This window comes from Pelophylax lessonae (assembly GCF_965119305.1).
Source record: "Pelophylax lessonae genome assembly, chromosome: 1".
Classification (NCBI taxonomy): Eukaryota; Metazoa; Chordata; class Amphibia; order Anura; family Ranidae; genus Pelophylax; species Pelophylax lessonae.
Genome location: NC_138768.1, coordinates 246174163 through 246198901, shown reverse-complemented (window position 1 = coordinate 246198901; position 24739 = coordinate 246174163). Strand labels below are relative to the sequence as shown.

At 42.9% G+C, this 24739-nt stretch overlaps 1 protein-coding gene across 1 annotated transcript; it reads right to left on the bottom strand.

Moving 5' to 3' along the window:
• Window positions 1-581: 581 nt before the first annotated feature.
• Window positions 582-3085, bottom strand: FZD10 (frizzled class receptor 10). The gene has a single exon (XM_082243131.1). The coding sequence runs from the start codon at window positions 2988-2990 to the stop codon at window positions 1242-1244; it is 1749 nt and encodes a 582-aa protein (XP_082099257.1). The 5' UTR covers window positions 2991-3085; the 3' UTR covers window positions 582-1241.
• Between the last annotated feature and the right edge of the window lie 21654 nt (window positions 3086-24739).

Sequence of the window (24739 nt, the reverse complement as noted above, 5' to 3'; positions counted from 1 at the left end):
ATTTGGCTTGATTTCCATTAAAAAGCCACAGGGTAGGACTAAAAGGCTTCCAAAGGATGGACCCCTCAGTTCTTTTGTCAAGAAACCCTTTTGTTGCCCTCTGTTTGCAGAAACATAATGTGTTTCTGGTTTTGACTTAGTAGGGAATAAAAAATAAATATTGCACATTATTTCCCAGTGACAGACCTAAATACTGCTCTTGTAGCTTTACAACATCAGATCGCCTTTGAGTGTCACAGAGGTCAGAAGGCCATCGTTGTAAGGAAGGGTTAACAATATTTAATGTTACAATCAGTGTTGTAGATTTATAAAAAAAAAAAAAAAGGAATTAAAAAAAAAAAAAACAACGTAGGTTAGGTATGATCAAAGATTTCAGTAGTTTTCACTTAGGTTGACTAGACATGATAGTCAAAGGTGATGTGACCAATCAGAGCACTGCCAGAGAAAAGCGAGCAGCGGAAGTGTTAACAAGCTCATATTTCTGTCCGTCACAGATTTTCAAGCCTGCCTGAAAGCCTCTGTAATAGTTTATGGATTATCCTTCTTTAAAAAAAAAATAGATGTGCTCAGTGTGAGTGAGTTGCCCATGTCAAAAGAAAAACTTTGCCAACCACACACTGGACTATCTCTGACTTATTCTTAAACATGCATTCCAGATCTGCCTATGGGTGGCCAACTTTAAACTGGCCACACATGTTAAAATCTAATAGTACACCCTCCTTTACTTTTACCAACGGCTAGTGCAACGGCCTACTAGATCGAATAAAATTTGAACGAACTGTTTAGGAAGGTCCTTCCACTACATAGATGTTGGTTAGTTTAAAGGAAACTGTACAATCAGATGTGTGGCCAGCTTTAGAGAAGGCTTGGAAGATTATCAACTAGTGGGTGGAATTTCAAATAACCCAAATTTCCCCTTAATCCTTAAAGCCCACTGAGTTTTGTAGAACTTGACTCCCTAAACTAAACTTAGTGGACATCACTAAGAAAAAACTAGTAAACTTCAACCTAATTAGGATTACACATAATACCAAACAAATTAGTACTGTAAGTGGGCATTTACCATAATGTCCCTTTAAGCCAGGCAAATCTATTTATCCACAGGATAAATAAAACTCAAGTTCTCTTTACGTCTTCTGTAAAGTTGTTTTACCTTGGCATGCTGCATTGTGGTGACTAAGACACAAAGTTCAGAGCTGGGTCTGCAATTTCTAACAAGCAGTCCCCTTTGCCCACTCATATCATACACAGGTCGGGGGCTGTAAGGCTGATTCATATTTTCCATGGTGGATTTTTTGTGGGTGTTGAGTTTTTTTGTAGATTCCTGTACTTGTAATGACACTGGCAGGTTTTCGCCTGCTCCTTTTCTTTAATCGCTTGCTGAAAACATTCTGCCAGGACTGTAAGGTCTTAGAAGTCCATATCCACATCCCGCTAGTGATACCCACCACTAACAACATAAATATTTTCACCATAAATATTTCCACTGCCGGGATAGAGTTTGTCATGGTACAGTCTAAGGTCTTAGTTTGAGCGTTCACCTTACACTTATCCTGCGTGGCTAGTATTTTCCAGTACTCCATGTTTAGTCGCTCATAAAAGTAGCAAGCAATGACACAGGTGGCAGGGACAGTGTAGAGGACTGAGAAGACCCCAATTCGGACCATTAGTTTCTCTAGTTTGTCAGTATTCTCCCCTCCAGTTTTCATCACTCTCCTGATATGGAAGAGGGCCACAAACCCAGATAGGATGAATGAGGTGCCTATTATGAGGTAGCATGCTAAGGGAATAAGTACAAAGCCCGTCAGGGCATTGACATCCATGCTCCCCACATAACAGACCCCAGTCAGTTCATCCCCAGCTACTCTCCTCATCACCAAGATCATAATGGTCTTCACGGCTGGGATAGCCCAGGCAGCTAGATGGAAATAACTGCTGTTTGCTTCAATAGCTTCATGTCCCCATTTCTTCCCTGCAGCCAAAAACCATGTCAGCGTTAAAATAACCCACCATAAAGAACTTGCCATGCCAAAGTAATAGAGGATGAGAAACACTATGGTGCAACCAGTGCTTTCCAGGCCCTCCTGAATAACATAAAGTTGTCCGCTGTCCCTGTCGCAAGCGATACTATCAGCTCCAGCAAAGAGTCGAATGATGTATCCTACCGAGTACACACAGAAGCACATGGACAGAAAAATGATAGGCCTCTCTGGGTACCTGAAGCGTTGCGGGTCTATAAGGAAAGTGAGCACGGTGAAAGCACTGGAGAAAAAGCACAGGATGGACCAGATAGCAATCCAGATGAAGGCAAACTTCTTGTCGTGTTTGCTCCAGTATACATCAACTCCAGATGTACAAAGAGGGGCACAAGACGCGCTTTTCTCCACATGGTGAAACTTTCCTGAGTTTTCGCAGGTCGCTTTGCTCGGGATATCCTTAGGTTGCAGGTCATGGCCACTATTAGGTCTTGGCCTAAATATAGGAGGCAGCATACTTGACCCTCTAGGAGCCTCATCAGATCCATTATTGGGGGCTTCCATGCACAGGTAATTGGGGTCATTTTTATTGGGCAATTTGCTGCAGTCAAGAGAGTCCGGCCACTTAAAATTAAACTGCTCCATGATTGGGGAACACTTGAGCCTGGCCTGCTCGCACATGACCCTGCAGGCTGGGATAGGGGTGGACACCTGTTCAGTACACATGGGAGCATACAATGAGCACAAGAAGAACTTCAAATGACCATGACAGCCATACTCCACCAGTGGGGCAAACTCGTGCAGCTGGATGGCAGCCTCCCTCTGGTTTTCATGTCCCATCAGATTAGGCATCCTGGTCATGTTATAGCCAATGTCCTTACACATAGGGATCTCTATGGCTTGACATTTGCCTTCCCCAGTCCGATCAGGGTCTATGGAGCTGATCCCAGAGCAGTGGCACACTCCTAGTAGTAGAAGCAGGGTAGATCTGAAGAGCGATGCTGGGATCTCCATGCCTGCAATTCACAGAAGGCTCCGATAATAAGATTGTGGCACTTATGGGGAGTCAGGGCTGCATCCTGTCTTCTGGGTAAGGGAAGAGATTTGTGTCCCCCACTGTGCACCCGCAGTGTCCCCAACTGTGCTCCTGAAGAGATCAGTGTCCCCCACTGTGCTCCCGAAGAGATCAATGTCCCCGAGGAGATCAATGTCCTCCAACGCGCTTCCGAGTGATCAATGTCCCCAAAAGTGGTGGCGGAGAGCTGAGCGTGGAGCGATCCGTGTCCCCGTGTGTGCCGCGATCAGCGCTCCAGCAGCGGGGTCAGCGCCCCTTCCTCGCACATGTCCTGAGCCGGCGGACGTGCCTCCTTCCCCGGCCGGCTCTATGTGTTACACTTGCAGGCGATCGGTGGCTGAGTGATGCAGACACTCCTCGTCACTCCTCTTTCTGGAGCAGCTGTGTAGGAGGCTGTGTCCCGGGATGAGAAAAAAAAAAAACCTGTTGGAGATCCGCCTTGCATACGACATCTACTTTGCATAAGAAAGGTGAAGCTGACACGTTGATTAGTTTGCAATGGGTCGGAACGGCTGTAGCCCTCCAGCAGGACCCCTGCATAGAGCTGCGATCCCACACTTTCCCTGCTCCCCCCTCTCCTCTCTTCTCCTCCTCCTCCTCCTCTTTCTTCTCCCTCCCTGGGGAACTTTTCCAAGTGTCTACAAAGAGCTGGCCCTCCAATGCAGGTAGGAAGTGAGAGGTGAAGGTACAAGGATGCACTGTTTGTAAACACAACTTATTTATTTAGGGCTGAAGGACAAAAGGCGTCCAGGTTTATGGCCACTTCCATAGACAGCTCCCAAGGCTTGTAAATCTTGCTTTTTGTTTTCTGATGACACTCAAGTTCTTTGAAGTTTAGCTACAAACGTAGATCAGGTTTTCCACCGTAATTTACCCTGTATATGCATAAATGTGCGCTTATGCGCATGCATTTATTATATCGGTACAATAAATGAAAGGATCAGTCCTTTAATGCTGGCCATACTCGTATAGATTTTAGTTCGGAAATTTTCGTTTTAAGAAAATTTGTCTGATTTTGTAATTGTTAGGTGGGTCAAATCGATGTCCGTTTTCGACTGCAGTGACGGGAAAATTCGAAGGGGCAGGAAGGAAAACTTTTCTCGATCAACAAATTTCCGGGCAGTGTATGTGGTTATCGCTCAGAAGTTACATTATTTTAAAACTGAATGAAAAGCAAAAGACAATTTTTGACCGACATTTGGCCATTCATCGCATGGTCAAAGAATTTTCGTACGGATGTTCCTACAAACATTCTTGTCCAAAAATATATACAGTAAACCCCCCTCCATTGCGGGGTTACGTTCCGGACCCAGCCGCGAAAAGTGAAAATCCGCGAAATAGAAAAACCCTATTAAAATGCATTGTAGGCATGTTTTTTTTTACTGTCACTGTACGTGTAAAAGCATTTTAAGGTCTTTAAACACACTTTTAAAACAATAGAAACTCATTTAAACACATAAAAGATACTGAGAGACATAGCAAGAGCTATGGAAAACACAAAAAATATTTCATTTTTAATGATTTATATAGTAAAATAACATTACAAAAAAAAAAAACGCAATATACCGGGACCGCAAAAACTGAACCGCGATGGAGCGGGGGTTTACTGTACGTGTATGGCCAGCATAACACTCTGCATCTATAGATCCCCACGATCTATCACGAAACTATCTAGCCCTGTAAGAAGAAATCAGTATACATACCTTTTTTGAAGCCGATCCGACCCGATCCTACGCTGAGCTGTCAGCCGTGGCTTCGCTGTGGAGGCGGGTGCAGAGGACACAGCCGACAACGGAAGCCCCATAGAAAAGGCTAGCGCACACTATAAGAAAATCGGGCGCACATTTTCATCCAAAGAATTTTCGTACGATTTTCATATAGTGTGTACACAACTTTAAGCCCCGTACACACGATCAGATTATCGAACGATCTGTCGTCCGTTTTTTGTGGCATGCTAGTCTGATGTGGAAAGTGAAGAGGTTATTTTCATATGAATTTTCCTGTACGACAGAATTCTACTTCAGAAGTGGTGTCATGTGTTGGATTGCTTTGTATGTGTTCTTTCGTCTCTGAGCATGCCTAGTCTTGCTCTTTTTTCCGTCTAAATCTTTACTAATGAGAAGAAAATCGGATGTTGTATTACGGACGACAAACATTTTATAGCCTGCACATCAGGATTTTGTCAGCCGAAAAGTCGGAGTTGGCTGTCGAAAGCACCATACTAACAATCCGAAAATTGACAGATCGGTCGTCGGACAAATTTTCCCTACAGATTTTCTTATTGTGTGTATGGGCCTTTAGACAACCGATTCGCGTACGAAAATTCTCGAAGGGACGGACTCCAAAATTTTTCTCGTACGGGAACAAAACGAACGATTTTCATTTAATGTGTACCGTTTTCTTGTAATTTTTGTACAAGAAAAAGCAGAAAAGAAAGACTGCGCATGATCAGAAACGATAAAACAACAAAAAAAAGCCTTTGTCGTACAAGAATTTTCATACAAATTTTTGTTCATTGGTTTCTGATTTGCTGTGAAACAACAAGGACAATCGGACAATCGTTCGCCCGAGTTTTCTATAGTGTGTGTGTATCCTACTTAAAGAGGTTGTAAACCTCAGAATTTTTTTTTTTTTAAAAGTACACCTGAAAGACAAACACATAAAGAGCTAGTATGGATCACATACTAGCTCATTATGATATACTTACCTTAGAAAGAAGCCCGGAAGCGCCAACCGCTCACCTCTCCCATGGGTGACATGTTCTGTCACCCTTCTTCCGGGGTCCCCGGCATCTGGCCATCTGATTGGCTGGAGCCGCGACTACGTCACTACCGCGCATGCGCGTGGGAGCCAACGGTCACGGCACAGGGCTCTGAAGGAACGGCACCAGCTCCCATTCCTTCAGAGCGCATGCGCCAGTGACGTCACTGGCTGCATGTAAGGTAAATATCTCCTAAACGGTACATGTTTAGGAGATATTTACATGACCTATAGGTAAGCCTTATAATAGGCTTACCTATAGGTACAACTTGCAGAGGAGGGTTTACCTCCTCTTTAACTCTATGGGTGACCTCACTTCCCATTAATTTCACAGCCGTTGTCCGCTGTGACCTCTGCAGAGCTTCCGGTGCTAAAGACCGGATCAGATCGGCTTCAAAAAAGTATGTATACTGATTTCTTATTTACAGGGCTAGATAGGTTAGTGTTAGATTGTAGAGGTCTATAGATGCAGGGATTTTAGTTTTAGGGTGGATTTATCCTTTAATACTCTAGTCAATAGAACGGTGGTTGTCAACAGTACCCAATTTATAATGCCTGGTACACACAATGAGAATATCGTACAAATGATCGTCCGTTTTTTTCCTGCATGCTTATCTTCCTATTGAAGATGAAGAGTTTACCAAAGTTATGAAAATTCTCGTATGACAATAAAAATTCGGAAGTGATGTATTGTAGTGTATTTGTATTGTATTTTTCGAACAACAACTGTACTGATAAACCACTTGACCTCTGGAAGGTTTTACTCGCTTCATGACCAGGCCATTTTTTGTGATACAGCACTGCATTACTTTAACTGACAATTGCGCGGTTGTGCGACACTGTACACAAATACAATTTATGTCCTTTTTTTCTCACAAATAGAAATTTTTTTTGGTGGTATTTTATCACCTCTGCATTTTTTTTTTTTTTGCGCTATAAACCTCAAAAAAGCCAACAATTTAAAAAAAAAAAAAAAAAAAAATATATATATATATATATATATATATATATATATATATATATATATATATATATATTTTTTACTTTCTGCAATGCAATAGAAAAAAAAATGTAAAAAATCTAATTTCCTCATCAATTTAGGCCAATATGTATTCTGCTACATATTTTTGGTAAAACAATTCCAATAAGCGTATATTAATTGGTTTGCGCAAAAGTTATAGTGTCCAAAAACTATGGGATATATTTATAGAATTTTTATTTTTATATTTTTACTGGTAATGGCAGCGCTCAGCAACTTATAGCGAGACTGCGATATTGCTATGGACAAATCAAACACCTGATACTTTTGACACGTTTGTGGGAAACCAATGACACTAATACAGTGATCAGTGCTAAAACATATGCACTATCACTGTACTAATGACACTGGCAGGGAAGGGGTTAACATCAGAGGCGATCAAGGTGTTAAATGTGTGGCCGACGTGTGTTTACTAAGCAATCTGCTGTTTTTTTACTTCCTGTATGTGTGGTAGTTCCTGCTTTGCAGGAAGAAAAAAACAGCACATTGCTGCTGTCAGAAGAGAGCGCTGTGCTTGTTTACCTACACAGGGCTCTCTTTGGTAATACCCGAAGCTGATCGCTGGGTGCCGGCGACCAATCAGTGGGAGCCAATGGGGTTCTGCTGCTGTCTCAGCCAATGAGGAGGCAGAGTCCCCATACAGCCGAGGCTTTCGTGAACATCGCTGTATCAGAGGGGTCTCGGGTAAGGATTGGGGGGCTGGGGGGAGCCGCTGCACACTGAAGGTGTGCATAGAATGCATGAAGGTTAAAAAAACCTTCAGTCTTTAGAACCACTTTAGGTTTTGACAATAAAACCTGGAAGCCGATTGGTTTCTATGCAGAGCTGCACCAGATTTGCACTCTCCAGTTTTATTCAACCCCAGAGTGTCAAATGAAATTAGCAGAGAGTAGAGGACTTTCCTTCCTTTCATGTCTTGCAGCGAGTGTAGTAGTGAAGTCAACTCCTAACCAGTGGGTTTTTTTTTCTCCATGTCTTCCAGTTCCTGATTTTTTATTTGTCATATAATTTGATTTCTATGTTGAGGGGCCCCTAAACTTGAAGTGCTTCAGGCCCCCCCCCAGGTTTAAATCCACAACTGGTCGTCAACTTATGAGCTAAAGGGGGCTTCAGTTGTTGCCCCTGACATCAGCAAAGGGCCACACATAATGTTCAATATATACCGTGTTTCCCCGAAAATAAGACCTACCCCAGAAATAAGAACTATCTCTGTTTTCTAGGATGGTTGCAATATAAGCCCTACCCCTAAAATAAGCCCTAGTTAGAATCCTTGTAAAATCATGTAATCCATGCTATAAAAGGACTATATAATGTCCAGTGTGTGTCTTTACGTATCATTATTGTAGAAAATACCTTATTTACAGCGCCGCTGGGCGCTCATGTGACCCGCCGGAGCTCTCCTCCTCCTCCCGGCTGATGTCAGCGGCCCCTCCCTCTGCAGTGCTTGGAACAAGGCTGACATCAGGGGGGATCTTGGCATTTCCCTGGGCAGTGCTTCCGAGAGAGCTCCAGCGGTTCATGTGAGCGCCCAGTGACGCTGTAAATAAGGTATTTTCTTCAATGTTACATAAAGACATACACTGGACATTATACAATCCATTTAAAGAACGGATTACATGATTTTACAAGGACTTTAACTAAAGTTTATTTTGGGGATTACAGAGATGCTGACTCCTGAGCTGACAGGGAGGGAGAGGGGCACAGAAGACGGTACACATAAGACATCCCTCGAAAATAAGCCCTAATGCATTTTTTGTAGCCAAAATTAATATAAGACCCGGGCTTATTTTTGGGGAAACACGGTATAATGCTTGAGAGGACTGTCAGAAACTGCAGAGCACATAGAGGAAATAAGGGTCAGAAAGTGTGGACATGCTACATTTTTGGCTAGGGATATTCTGCAGCAGACAATATAAAACGGAACATGTTACATGGAACTGGTAGAGATTAGTGCTTTTAAACTAATCAATGTTCCCTCTACAGACTGCTGAGGTCTAAGTGCCGCACATCATATACCAAAAGGGCTTCTTGTGGCCTTTGTCCGCAGGTTGGGCATCAGGGCAGTAGAATGAGTTTATGCTCATGTGTATGTAGCACTGCCCCCTTGAGGACTGCTGGATTTTCACTCTTTCGGGTCCCCCTGGGTTATCGTTATCACATTGACATTCACAGTCTATCACTTTACTTCATGGCTCAATCAATAATTAATCCAGGGGTATGTTGTTGTTTTGTTTTTATTTTATAAATTAGAGATGGGATAAAGGAATAGGGGGATACTCCAGATTAACTATGCACAAAGTTAGGAGAACATCTGTCTGTTGATCCAGCCAGGCTGTTGATCCACCTTGCCACTTAGGTGGATTTAGGATTAAGTCTCTTTCCAGATGACTTGATGAACTAAAGTTATCTTCAGGACACTCTCCTAGTATCCTTTTTCTTGACCACTGACTATCTTACTCCGGGGTGGCCCCCCTCAGGTCAGGCCCCTTGACACGATCCCCTGTACTCACAATACTCTTTTTCGAGCTCTGGGTTCAGCTTCATTCCTCTGGCCCTCAGGACAACCTCCTCATGCCACGTGCCACTACTACAGAGGTGGAGGCAGCCACCACCCTCCCTCCGGGACTCTGCTTACCAGCCAAAGACCCCACAGCACATGTGCTCCTTGCTTTTATACAGTATCCCAGAATTCCCCCAAGACAGCGTGTCTCTGCCAATCACCAGGACTGTATCAAAGCCTATGTATCCATTGGTCAGGTTTCCTCCCACTGTCCAACATGCCTTTCTATTGGACCAGTGTGAAACACTCTCTAGACTCAATGAATCGCATACTGAGCACGCTGAGCAGACCTCACATATTTCATGCTCTCTGGTAGGCAGAAAGCAATATAGATTTGCCTGCTGCTCCTCTGATAGGCCGACACAGCCAAAAACTATACTCTATCACTAGCACCTACCAAAGAGGGTGCTACATGTATTCTAAACCCAGTACAAGCATGAACCTGCATACGTAAGCGCAATAAGTTTATGCTCATAGTCATACGCATCTGAACCCAATATGCGTGTGAACATGCGTACGCACATAGAAAAGTGGCATTGAAGGCATTTTTTCTGCCAAATTTTGTCAGCATGTTTGGAGCATTTTTCATTACGCTTGTGTGCATGGGTCTTAAAGCTGGCCATACACAGGTAGAACTTTGTTTCAAATTTTTCATTTTCAGAACGTTCGATTTTCTAACCATTTTTAACTATAGTGACGAGAAAAATTTGAAGGAGCAGGATGGAAAATTTTTCTCGACTGACCAATCTTCTAACATTGCATGTGATTTTCATTCTGGAAATTCTATACATACCAAAATCGATTGCTAAAAGCAAAGAAAATGTTGATGTACTTTTGAATTACAATTGTCAAGCCTCTGCTGGCATTATCCTATGTGACAAGATTTTTCATACAAAGTCTGTTCAATAATTAACCGGCCAGCTTTAAAAAAAAAAAAAAAAAAAATCAAACAGATTCCTTCGTTACCTGCTGACTGTTGGCCTGTGGTTACAGCAACCTGTCTGACAGAAGCTGGTCACATGACCAGGTTCTGTTGAATGAGCATGCTGGAAAACCAGCACTCGCAGCCAATGGCTGACCACTGTTTTCTGCCGGGGGGGGGGGGGGGGGGGGAGGGATTTAGCACCTCTGTCAGAACAAAATAGCTCAGTGGGGAGATCGCTGCACTAACATCAAATGTGTTAGTACGGCCGTCTGTATGTTTTATTTTTCATTCATCCTGCTGGGTTGAACCAAAAAAACTGTGTATACTCAGCATTACAGCTTGGAGCAGAGGTTTAGGTAATTAAAAGTGCTTTTTGTGATTTCCCCCCCCCCCCCCCAGATCAAACAAGCATTTAACTCCTTGCAGTGTGGGAACATTTTTGCTTTTACCGACGTTCAATCTTCCTCAACCTTTTTTACCCTAGAACACAGGGTAGCAAACACAAGGCCCGCGGGTCAAATCCGGCCTGCCAGGCATTGTCATGTGGCCCGTGTAGCGGCCGCCACCTCCTGGTCTCCCCAGCTGTTTTCCGCCATCACGGAACAGGTCTCCTTGCCAGCCAGAGTAAACAATTCCTGCGTCGTCCTCCTCAGTCTCCCCAGTGGCGCCGGGTGTGTGAGTAGCTCAGCGCATGCGCTGTTGTTCTGGCATAGCCTGTCAGTCCTGGAGCCATCAGGTACTTCTTCCATCATGTGTTCTAATTGACATCCAGCAGCTGCATCTTGAGGGTGGGCTTTTAAAAAACTTGTAGCAATAGTGCCCATGAGAGCATTCTTGTACATGCCATCTTACATCGGGTAGGAAAGCTTACAGATGTAAGGTTTGCTTTGGAAGGTGGGGGTGGGGACTGTGGAGGTGTGTAGGAAGATGTGTTTAAAGGTGGGGGGGGGGGGCAGAGAGCTGGATGCAGGGGTCAGAACCCAGGAGGAGGGGTGGAAAAAGGAGGTTGCACATTGGGCTACCTGTAAGTAGCGCACCCCTGAATCCTTGCCCTCTGTACATAGTGCAGCCCTGAATCCCTGCCCTCTGTTCATAGCGCACCCTAAATCCCTGCCTTCTGTACGTAGCGTACCCCTAAATCCCAGCCCTCTGTGCATAGTGCACCCCTGAATCTCTGCACTCTGTACTTAGTGCACCCCTGACTACCTGCACTCTGTACATAGTGCACTCCTGAATCCCTGCACTCCATACGTAGAACACCCCTGAATCCCTGCTTTTTGTATGTAGTCCACCTCTAAACCCTGCTCTCTGTGTGTAGGGCAGCCCTGACTCCCTGCTCTCTATACGTAGAGCACCCCTGAACCCTGCTCTCTGTACGCAGAGCACCTCTAAACCCTACTCTCTGTATGTAGCGCACTCCTGAACCCTGCACTCTATATGTAGCGCACCCCTGAACCCTGCACGTTGTATGTAGCACACCCCTGAACCCTGCTCTCTGTATGTAGTGCACTGCTGAACCCTGCACTCTGTATGTAGCATAATCCTGACATAATCCTGAACTCTGCACTCTGTGCATAGTGCGACCCAGATACAACCGGCCCTTTGAGGGCAACCACACTGCTGATGCGGCCCACGATGAAATTGAGTTTGACACCCCTGCCCTAGAACAACCCTTAAAACGTTTTTAGGTCTCAAGGAACCCCTGTTTAAACAAATTCTTTGGGAAATACTGGTAAAAATGCTCTTTACATTGGTAGCTAGTGGAACAAATGCCCCCTTTGGATAGCTAAAAAGTTCATTGGCGTTCTTCAGCTGGCTAAACTATGTAGGCACCATCAGGTAGAAGGTCAAAAGCCATTACCCTCAGCAACCTCTGGAGGAACCCTAGGGTTTCACAGAACCCTGATTGAGAATGGCCATCATTAAAATATTGTGGTGTGGGGCTCACAGCAAAAAAAGTGGGGGAACCTGGAGCTGCTCCCCATAGTTTAATTACACTATTCATTATGGGGGATAGTTTATGAATGATGAAGCAAACATGATGATCAGTTGCCCATTGTTCTGGGTTACATCGTTCTAGAGGAGATAATCCAAGCCCTGGGTTACATGGACGATGACATCTCTTTGCTTCTGAGAGATTCAACTAGTTGTTCCATTGCATTACATCACATTAGTGGCAGTATTGGGATTACTGCCAACAAGCAGTTAAATCTCTCAGTAGCAAAGATTTTGCACCATCTATGTATTCCTAGACTAATTGGTTACTAGGAGCTCCACTTTATGAACGATGGAACCAACAGGGCATTCTGCTGCCCATGGCAACTTGCTGGGGTCCAAGTGAGAAAAGGAATCTTATTGGTTACTATGGGCAGCAATGGATTTAATTCAGTCGTCTCTCCTACAGGTTTCATATATCTAAAGCATGTTTTAGGTCTGAAACCTGATTAGTTGATATGGTGCAAACCTCATGTTTACTCCAGTTTTCATAAAACAGTTCCATAGGGAGCAACAAAATAAATAAAATAACTTGAATCAATATACTTGGAAAAGTAAAGAATGTAACCCCCATTCATGAACATTATCCTGTTATCTATCTGCTGGGATACTATTATCCTTTTCAGCTTGGAAGAGGCAGCAGGGTACTTTCTGGGAGAGGGGGCTTTACCTGCCCTACTGACCCAGTCTCTGAAGGTGGCATCATCTATCAAAGATGGGCTTTAGAAAGTTCACAGTTGCAGTTTCTCAGCCCCCGGAGCAAAACTGAATGACTTTACTTCATTATCATACTGGAGTGGCAGGGATAGGCTGATCATCTGACAAAGGCTTGTCTCCAATATTCAGGCTCCTCCTGCTGATCCCCCCTCATGGAGGAAAGCTGTTGGTTTTTTTTTTTATAATCAGTGTCAAAGATGATGCAAGGGTGAACAAACAGTCTCCAATCTGAAGAGCCGCTGTTTGCATGTGAAAAAAGAAGATGTTGTCAGTGTTTATTTAGATTGAAGGGGAGGCCCTGCCCTTGTCAGAGATCAGTCACATTGCCCCAACCGCTTATCAGCAACATCACTGGGACAGACATCAACCTTTGCTGTTCAAAGCCACCCATTTGTAGTCAAAAGTAATCTTACATGTTGATCTTCATTATCTAGCAATCAGACACTGGCCACTTTGATACTCAGGATATACACCCATTTTATAACTCCGCTTCCTGATAAAAGGCTCATTAAAGCAAAATATCTAAGCCAAAACTACTAGTCCATTAAAAAGCCGGCCAGCTGGCAGGTCAGATAATTAAACATCAAATTTATACATGCTAAAACTGTGTATTTACTTGTTTATAGACAATTTAGGATTAAAGAATGTTATTACAATGTTATTTTTTTGAACAGCAATGGAAGTGAATAGAATTCTTTAACCACTTTACCACCGGAGGATTTTGCTGTCTTACGTCCAGGCCACTTTTTGCGATTCGGCACTGTGCGAATTTAACTGACAATTGCGCGGTCATGCAACGCAGTACCCAAATGAAATTTACGTCCTTTTTTTCCCACAAACAGAGCTTTCTTTTGGTGGTATTTGATCACCTGTGCGATTTTTACTTTTTGCGCTATAAACAAAAAAAGAGTGTAAATTTTGAAAAAATAACAATATTTTTCACATTATTTTATATGAAATTCCCCCCCAAAAAATGTAAAAATCAAAATTTTTTTAAATTTTTGGCCAATTTCTTTTCTGCTACCTATGTTTGGTAAAAAAAATCACAATAAGCGTATTTTGATTGGTTTGCACAAAAGGTATTGCGTTTACTAAGGGAAAGATTACTGTCATTTTTGGTGTTTTTTTTGTTTTTAACGAGTAATGGCGGCGATCTGCGATTTTTTTTGCGGGACTTCGACATTGCGGCGTACAGATCGGACCCTTGACTGACATTTTTGACACTTTTGGGGGTACCAGTGACATTACTACAGTAATCAGTGCTATACATATGCACTGTTACTGTAAAAATGACACTGGCAGGGAAGGGGTTAATTTTATTGGAGAGGGAGGGGTTAATGTATGCCTGGTGCTTACTGACATGTGTGGGGGGAGGTGACTGAGTGACACAAGGACAGATCGGATGTTCAGCTATGCTGAACCCTGCAATCTGACCCTGCCTGTCACTTAATAGATCTGCCCGCTCTGTTTACACAAGCGGGCGGATCTCCAGACTCGATCGCCGCTGCTCCTCCCCTGGCCCGACTCCCACTGTGACTGAATACAGCGGGAGCGAGCCTCCGGTGGCGCGCGCACGCCGCCGAGAAAGGGGAGTGTCTGGCGATGTAGGTCTACGTCGCCAGACGATAACGAACCACTTTGCCGCAGTAGAGCTCTAGTGAGCAGACGGCAAGTGGTTAATAGGGTGAAATTCAGCAAACTGATAGATTCCGGGTTGCACAAAATCAAGACATCTGTCAAGAAAATTAAGCTGCCTATAGACATCAGAGAATAGTTGGATGGGCATACATGATTCAACCATCTCTCGGGGGTCTACAGCTTCTGCTGTAAACTGCATAGCTCTGGGGAAAGTGTGGCTTCTAAAGCTCCGTACACATGATTACAGATTATCTAACGATCTGTCGTCTGTTTTTTGTGGCATGTTAGTCTGATGTGGAAAGTGAAGAGGTTATTTTCATACAAATTTTCCCGTACGACAGAATTCTACTTCAGAAGTGATGTCATGTGTTGGATTGCTTTGTATGTGTTCTTTCTCTCTGAGCATGCCTAGTCTTGCTCATAAGATTTTTTTCAGTAGAAATCTGTACTAATGAGATGAAAATCGGACGTTGTGTTGACGGATGACAAAAATTTTATAGCCTGCACATCAGGATTTTGTCAGCCGAAAAGTTGGAGCTGGCTGTCGAAAGCACCACACTAACAATCCAAAAATCGGCAGATCGGTCGTCGGACGAATTTTCCCTACAGATTTTCTTATCGTTTGTACGGGCCTTGATGGTTTGAATCTGTGTCTGCAGGGTCCAGCTGAGTTTCGAACCATGTATGGGTAGTATGATTGTACCCAAGTCTATCTATCGATCCAAGTTGGATTTAGGATGCGATTGTTGCTAGTGGCAATAGCTGTTAGCAACAATCACTGTGTTCTCCCGGCAGGGCCGGCTCCCCATACCCCTTCTCCCCCTCCCCCTCATCCCCCCCCCCCCAGCCAGGAGAACACAATAGCTCTGTGAAAGAGATTTCCCCATCAACACTGAATGTGTTCATGGGGGAATTGAGCGATTTTTTTTTTCTTGCAACCCATGGTTGCATATGGCCAACTAACTGCATATGGCCAGCTTTAAACTTTTTCTAAACCCAGGACCCTGCATTTACTATATCTGGTCTCCCACAGTACACAGGACAAGGAAAAGCAATTTTTTTTTGTAAATACAAACTGCTAAATACCTTTTCTTATCAGCATTATATAGCAGTCTTGTGACTTCTATCAGTGTCTGGCTGAGCACTGATTAAAGCTTGTAGGAGGAGTTTTCTCTCTCCTCTGACTGTTCTATGAGACTGCAGGACCCCCAATCCTCTGTCTGGACAGTGCTGATCACATGCACCCTCCCCAAAAAAAAAAAAAAAAAAAAAAAAAGCAATTCTCTACCAATACACACAAAACTGAGCATGTGTAGAGTGTTTCCTAGGGCTCTGTTCTATCAGCAGATGGATTGAGAACAGTAAAAGAAGGGGAGAATCAGAGAAGACAGGATCAAACAATACAATACACAATGTGGAGGATTAACCCCTTAGGATCCACAGTGAGTATAACAAGCATGCTTTACTCCATATACACACTGATTTTACTCTAGTGGGTTTAGTAACACTTTAAGTGATTCTAAAGGCAAAGCGTTTTCTTTACCTTAATGCATTCTCTCCATTAAGATATAAAATTATCCTGTAGTTCTTCTTTTTCACCTCCTGGCCCTAAACACTGACCTGACATCTTTTAGGATTCAGCACTGTCCTCTCAGGCAGCTCCACTCTCCTCTCTTCCTGGATTGACATGCTTCACTGAGAGCAATGGGAGCCATAGGCTCTTGCTGCTGTCAGTTAATCCTGTGAGGAGGAAGTGGGGGGCGTGGCCAATATGCGCTCTATGGTTGTGCACAGCCTGGCTTGGGAGCATGCCCCCACAGGTGCCCCCATAGCCTATCTTGATATGGGGGCTCTCACAAGGAGAAGGAGAGGACAGCGCTGGTGGGGGACTGCCAAAGAGGAGGTAAGAGACCAGTTCTGTAGAATATTTTTGCACAGAGCAGGTAAGTTTAACCTGTTTTTTATTTTAATAAATTTGGCTTTAGAATCATTTTAGGCAATCAGACACATTAGAAAAGCAAAGTCTGTTCAACTACAGTTTTGTGCCCTGAGATAAGCTAGTTGTCTGTGACTCCATTGGAAAGTTGTTTTTTGCCTGTGACACCATAACTAGAAATAGGAGGAAGGGGGATACAGTTACAGACAGTAGTAAAAACCTCAAAGGGGTTATAACCTTTCTTTATTCTACTTAAAAAGTGTTTTTTCTTTCTGTGTCCCCATTAGAGAAACTTATTAAAATGTCCTGTCTTTCTGACCCCTGCCATTAGTACAGGACACAAGGGGAAATCTTACAGATAGGGACAGAAAAACAACAAAAGCCTGTCAGAGGTTCCAACCCTTCCCCTCTTTCTCTAAAACTCAGTATATAGTTTTGGCTAGAGTTTTTTTTTTCTTTAATATTTCTTTGCTAAGCCTTAAGCCTGTAAGCTGAACCCGTTAGATGTCATATGGGGGGTTAAGCCAGCCATACATGGATCAAAACTCAATCGGTTCATGGAGCAGCCGATTTTCTATCCATGTATGGGTTATCGTTTGACTTATGTATAGCCAGCCTGTCAGATTTTTTCCCAGATGATCACTGCCGCCAGCTATAGCTGGCAAAACTGATTATCTTCTAGATTGTAAGCTCTAACGACCAGGGCCCTCTAGTTTCTCCTGTTTTGAACTGTATTGTAACTGTATTGTCTTCCCTCACATTGTAAAACGCTGCACAAACTGTTGGCGCTATATAAATCCTGTATAATAATATAATAATAATTGTATTCTGCTGGGAGAGAAGGTTCCCCACTGGCAGCATACAATAGCTCAGCGTGAAGGTTTCCCCCATCCACATAAAATGTATTGCTAGAGGAATCTGGAAATTTTTTTTTCGTTCAACCAGTCATGTATGGTATGCCTTAAAGCGGAGTTCCGGCCTCAAATATCTTTTTTAACTATAAATACCCCTATAATACTTTACAGAACCACTATTCTCATATTTACAAGGTGTACAGTACTGGATTTTAGTAAAAATCTTACTTTTAAAAACACTGTCTGGGCGCGGCCATCTTGGATGTGGGCATCTGAAGCCGCAGTGTAATCTGCTGTGTCTTTCTTCCTGATTCCAGGGAGTGTTCTGGGAGTTCTTCCTGATTCCAACCTCCTGGGAGTGATGACAAACAGCTCCCAGGATGTAATTGAAAAGCGGAAGTGATGTCGGTGGCCGTGGCCACAGAGAGGGGAGAAGGAGGAAGTGCAATCAAAAATTCCCTGAAAATAAGGTAAGGGACCCCCAAAAAAAATTGAAAATGTCCAATTGTTGATCAGCATGGCGAGCACTCCAGGAATCACTAAAGTTGCAAAATAGGCCGGAACTCCGCTTTAAGCCATTTGTATGAGCCAATAGTACCTACTTACAGTATATCCTGGGGATACACCATTAGCCTTGTCTTGGAAAAGAACAGGGATCATGCAGGATAATCCAACCCACTGGACCAATTCTTTGTTTATGATCAGGCACATGATCATGATTAAATCCAATAAAACTGGGCGAATCCTGCACTAACCATTGGTTGTCTCTTTGTATTTCTTTTTTATACCAGACTTATTTTATAAAAGATTTTGTAATTTTTTTTTTACATAAACGGATACATAACATGTACAAGAAAAGTCATGTACAATAGCATTCCCTGGACATTTTTAGAAAAAATTATATATATATATATATTTATATTGTTAGTTATTTTTGGTTGTACCCAGTTTCAGATATAAAGATGATTGCTGCTAAATATTTATTTAATTATTGCAAAAGCAGACCTAGGCAAAAAAAAAAGGATTTTATCTTTCTTCTCATCGTCACCCCCTTCTGAGTAGACAAATAAAGGAGATAGACACAGAGCAAAGTGGGGCAGCCCTGTGTACCTAACACAAGAGAGAGAGGGGGCTGGATGGCTCAAGCTTTGCTGCGTGTGGGATTTAAGATGAGCCGCTCCATGCAGCAGCCTGACTCCCCGCTGCTAGCCTTGGCTGCAGCCTGCCACCCCCCTCTGGCAAATGTTATGGAGAATTGGGGGGAATTTTATGGTTGCCTTTAGTATGTCTTTTGTCTTCTTTGAAGAATGACTTTGGACATTTTATTTACATATTTAAGCACGGATGAAAGCAGAAAAAGAAAGCATTTGCTTCGTTGTGGGAATAGCGATATGTTTAAATTAATGGGAAATCTTATTAGACCTTATACACTTCTAGTGCGGGGATTTTATTTTTTTTTAATGGAAGTTTGTAATTAAACAGGAATCCTCTAATAGCGTCGTAGAGCGATGATGCACATTCTCCCACTCATAAATATTTGAAAATCTGCCATTAATTGTTTATACCTCTAGGCCCTGAAAATATAACTCGCAATGAGACAAAATATTTTACTGACTGAATTTTTAATGAGGAATGTAAAAATTTAAACCGTTGCTAAATATTTTGTAGACATAATACGGCAGCAGCACGCAGTGTTGTTCCCAAAACACAGGCGGGAGTAACTACAATGCTTTAATATTGCTGTATATTTGTTAAATTGGGTCATATTAAGCTGCAGTGTTTGGTATGGTGAAATTACATCTTAGCTCCACAGATGTCAGTTTAGATATGGAACAGGTTGGGTTACATGTAGTAAACCTTATCTTTGAGTCTATGTATTCATTGTGTTTCAGTAACTTAGTTTTCAGCTTCTGAAAAATGTTAGCACAAGTAATACAAAGGAGTAGTATACCCTTATGAAGCTTAAAATACTACTTTTTTATTATTATTATTATTATTATAATACAAAATTTATATAGTGCCAACAGTTTGCATAGAGCTTAACTATAAAGGGAAAAAGTACAGTTACAATACAGTTCAATACAAAAGGGTTAGGAGGGCCCTGATAGTGAGAGTCTATAATCTATATCAGGGGTCAGGGGCGTAACTACAGGGGTTGCAGGGGTTGCAATCGCTACTGGGCCCCATGCTCCAGGGGGCCCGGTAGCAAACCAGTGGGTGAACTTCTAGGATCTCAAAGGTCACACTTGCCACCGGGCCCTGGCATTTCACCACTGTGGGGAGGCCCCAAGATTGCAGGAAGGGGGCCCACTGCAGAACTTGTGAAAGGATCCTGATGCGGGACCATAATAAAAGGCCATGCAATGAGAGTAAAGAGCCCCAGGATTAGTGGGAAGAGCCCCGGGCTTGAAGGGAAGGGCCCCGGCCAGGGGCCTGGGGGGCCCTTCGTGGTTTCTTGCATCGGGGCCCTGAAGGTTCTAGTTACGCCTCTGTCAGGGGTCTTCAAACGATGGCCCTCCAGTTGTTCAGGAACTACAATTCCCATCATGCCTAGTCATATCTGTGAGTTTTACAATGCCTCATGGGATGTGTAGTTCGGCAACAGCTGGAGGGCCGTAGTTTGAGGATCCCTGATCTATATTATGGAGGAGCAAGTCATACAATAGTTAATAACTATGAGGGATGAGCTGGTGGAGAAAGAACAGTTTATTGGATAGAGCAGAGATAGACTTCCCTGAAGAGTTGAGTATTCAGGGATCACCTAAAGTTTCCCTGCATACTTTGGCGACGACCGGTTCCATTGTGGTTTTATGTGTTTTATCATCACTCGTTTGTGAGTACAATATGTGTTGTCTTTGGATCTTAACCACTTAAGCCCCAGAAGATTTTACCCCCTTCCTGACCAGGGTTTTTTTTGTGATTTTTTACTGCGTGACTTTAACGGACAATTGCGCGGTCGTGCGACGCTGTACCTGAACGAATTTCACGTCCTTTTTTTCCCACAAACAGAGCTTTCTTTTGGTGGTATTTGATCACCTGTGCGATTTTTTGATCATGCGCTATAAACAAAAAATTTTTGCAAAAATAACAATATTTTTCACTTTTTTTTATATGAAATTCCCCCCCAAAAAAATGTAAAAATCAAAATTTTTTAACATTTTCGGCCAAATTGTTTTACGCTACATATGTTTGGTAAAAAAAAAATCGCAAAAAGCGTATTTTGATTGGTTTGCGCAAAAGTTATCGCGTTTACTAACAAAGGGAAAGATTTTTGTCATTTTTGGTGTTTTTTTTTTTTAACGAGTAATGGCGGCGATCTGCGATTTTTTTTGCGGTACTGTGACATTGCGGCGGACAGATCGGACCCTAGACTGACATTTTTGACACTTTTGGGGGTACCAGTGACATTACTGCAGTAATCAGTTGTATATATATGCACTGTTACTGCAAAAATTACACTGGCAGGGAAGGGGTTAACTGTATTGGAGAGGGAGGGGTTAAGTGTGTCCTAGGGGCGTGATTCTAACTGTGCAGGGACAGGTCTCCTAGTGTAAAAACAAAGATCAACGGTTCTACATAGTAGAACCGTCTGATCTTCATTTTTACACAGGGGAGAATGACAGGCGGCTTGTTTACATAAGCCGCTCTGTCTTTCTCCCGCTGTACCGGCGATCGTAGTGTGAGCGGCGGACATCGGGTCCGCCAGTCACACTCCCGCAATCCTCCGTGAACGAGCCGGGCGCGCGCCTCAGCGGGCACGCTCGCCCGCTATTGGCTCTAAAAGGAGTGACAGGCGAGTGACGTTAATTAACGTCACTCTGCCTGGCCGGGGCTGACCGCCGCAGTAAATTTACTTGCGGCGGTCGGCAAGTAGTTAATAAACCTTTTTTAGTGGTAATGCACAAGGTTGGTGCACCCTTCTTTTGTTGTTATCACCTAAAGGTGGACAGAGTAGGAGATAGCCAAAGAGATGGCTGAGTTCAAGAGGATGGGAGAGGCTCTGGAGAAGTCCTAGAGGAGAGCATGGGAGGAGGTGACAAGGGGACTAGAGAGGAGATCTTTGGAGTAGCGGCGAGGATGGTTTGGGTTATATTTTGAGATGAGGTTGGTGAAATAGCTCAGGGCAGAGTTGTACGTGGCTTTTTCATTTATTGTTAATATTGTTTTTTTTTTGTGTTTGTTGGGCAAGCAGAAGCCAGTAGAGTGGTTGGCAGAAAGAGGTGTCAGACACTGAACACTTATAATGCCTCGTACACACGCCTCGATAGTTGGCCGTGAATTTTCGGCGAACGTCCGATCGGCCGATTTTCGGCTTGTTAGTATGATGCTTTCGACAACCGACTCTGACTTTTCGGCCGAAAAAAAATCTGGTGTGCAGGCTATAAAATTTTTGTTGGCCGTCAACATAACGGACGATTTTCCGTCAGTCAGTCAGTACAGTTTTCGGCAGACAAAAATCTGATGAGCAAGACTGGTCATGCTCAGAGAAGAAAAAACACACGGAAAGTAAACCAGCACATGACATCACTTCTGAAGTTGGTTTTTGTTGGCCGAGAAAATTTGTGCGCAGTCTAGAGCACATTTCAACCAACACAACAACACTGGACAAAAGACGGCCGATCAGTCGGCCGATAATCGTTGCGTGTGTACGAGGCATAAGGTGAATGAATCTCGTAGCAGCATTCTTGATAGGTTGAAGGGGGATATGCCTACGAGGTAGACCAACGAGGAGGAAGTTGTGGCATAAGGTGAATGAATATCGTAGCAGCATTCTCGATAGGTTGAAGGGGGATAGGCCTACGAGGTAGACCAACGAGGAGGAAGTTGTGATAGTCAAAGAAATAGGTAACACGTCAGTAAATTAGTAGTTTAATTGTGCCATTGGTTAGAGCTCAGTTTTGAAAAGAATGAGTTTAAGGAAGTGTTGTGACATCCATACTTCTTCATCAGAAAATTAGGGAAGCACAAGGAGACTGGAGGGGTGAGGTGAGGGAAAGAGTGATAGATTTTGGCCTCATCAGCATAGAGATGGTATTGGAAGCCAAGTAAGGTTATCAACTGACTCAGAGAGGATGTGTAGACAGAGAATAGAAGAAGAGGCAAAGATATTGCACTTACTGTAGATAGGTTGGATCATTTTAGCAACATGAAACAATTATTTGGCACACCCCAAAAAGTCATAGTCCCTCACTTTCACTAAAGCCTAGTACACACAAGCCGAATGTCGGTTCAATAGAAACTGGATGACATTTGGTCCGTGTGTACTGCAGCTGACTTCTGGCGATGGGGCATGACCGAAAAAGGTCTGCTGATCAGCTCCCGATCAGCGCTCTCAGCCAATGAGAGCACCGAATGTAGTGTTCTGGCGCGGGGTGGGGAGGTTCCCCCTATCAGAACACAATAGCACAGCAGGGGTTAGTACAATGGCTCCTCCTGAGCTGTCAGTTTTTTTTTTCCATTCAGCCCAGCTGGGTTAAACGAAAAAAAATCTACTACTAGTGTATTAGGCTTTAGCCTCAACTTAAACCCCTAAACTTAACTCTTAATTTTCAACCTCAAACTCATTCTTTACACTTAAGCTAATTCTCAGACAAAATGTAAGCTTTCACAGTGATAAATACTATACAAACATGGAAAAATACAAACTATGTTGATATTAGTGACAACACTACTATTAAGTTCAGAAAGTCTGTGACAGAAGTAGATCAAACCAAATCAGTAAAATTTTATATTTGCAAAATTTGGTTTTAGCATTTTTAAACATGTATCTTATAATTAAAGAATACCTTATCATCCTGCCGATAAAGGTTTTGTCCAGACTTCTTGACAAAGGAAGACACCTCTCTATTCCTGTCTCCCAGTTGTGCTCCTGCATTGTCATCCTGTCACTTGCGCCTGATGGAGACTACATGAGGGGGTTAATTTACTAAAACTAGAGAGCGCAAAATCTGGTGCAACTGTGCATGGTAGCCAATCAGCTTCTAACTTAAGCTTGCTCAGTTGACAATCTGGAAGCAGATTGACTTCTATGCAGAGCTGCACCTGATCTTGCACTCTCCAGTCTTAGTAAATAAACCCAGAGGTCTTTGAAAAGACAAGAACTCACTGCTCAAGGTGGTGTGATTGCCTGATGACTCACACCGGTGCATGCCCCGGCTCGCCTCCGTGAAAACTTGATAAAGGAAAAAGAATTGGCAGCACTCCAGGTTGAGTCAAAATCCAGATTTATTGACTGGACATCCAAATATGACAATTGTGACAAGTTAGACGCGTTTCACACACTGACTGTGTGCTTAATCATTAGCACACAGTCAGTGTGTGAAACACGTCTACCTTGTCACGATTGTCATATTTGGATGTCCAGTCAATAAATCTGGATTTTGACTCAACCTGGAGTGCTGCCAATTCTTTTTCCTTTATCAACCCAGAGGTCTTGTCAACACATATTTTGCAGGTATGTTCCACCGTTGTTACTCAGAAAGTCACCCAGCACAATGAGGTGCAGCTGGGCTGGGGCCGGTGTATGTTTACAAAGAAGTGCCTGAAAAAAAAGAAAAACCGGAGGAGAGCAGCAGCACTACTAAGATGTGAAAAATGTGAAAAACAAAGAAAAGAGTGTTAAGAAAATAAAAATGAAGTTGTTACAATTTGCAGTGTTTTAGCAAAAGAAATGTAATAAAATTACTACTATAGTTACTACAAGTGTTGCATGGCCTTGTCATCACACAAAAGTCAGACAATTCGCTATGAAATCTGATGAACATTTTTGACTGCGGTAATGAGAAATTGTAAAAAAGCGGATGGAAAATTTGTTCTCATTTCATATACAGCAATTCAATTCTAACTGTGAATGTGAAATCTATTCAGGAAAAAGGCATTTATTGTAATGTGCATGTGCTAGGCACAAAAGAAACCTGTTTAATACATCTCGTATTTTATCAGGTCTGGGTGAAATTGTTAGGGCTTTTGAATACAATGATGGTAAGATCAAATGCTTTGCCAAACAATTTTTTAGAATTTCCATACAATTGTTTGAAAAAAAGTCTAATGTTGTATTGCCAGGTTTAGTCTATAATTGAGATCCTGGTGGTCCAACAATAACAGCATGGATATGCATTTTTCCACTGATTGCGTTGATGAGACATATGCTGGTCTGGTCAATGGGCAATAGGATATTGATTAAAAAACAGCAAGATTGGGCCAAAATTCCATGTGTATGAGTCGGGGGACAGATATATCTGTTCTGTCTGTGATAAGCAATCCT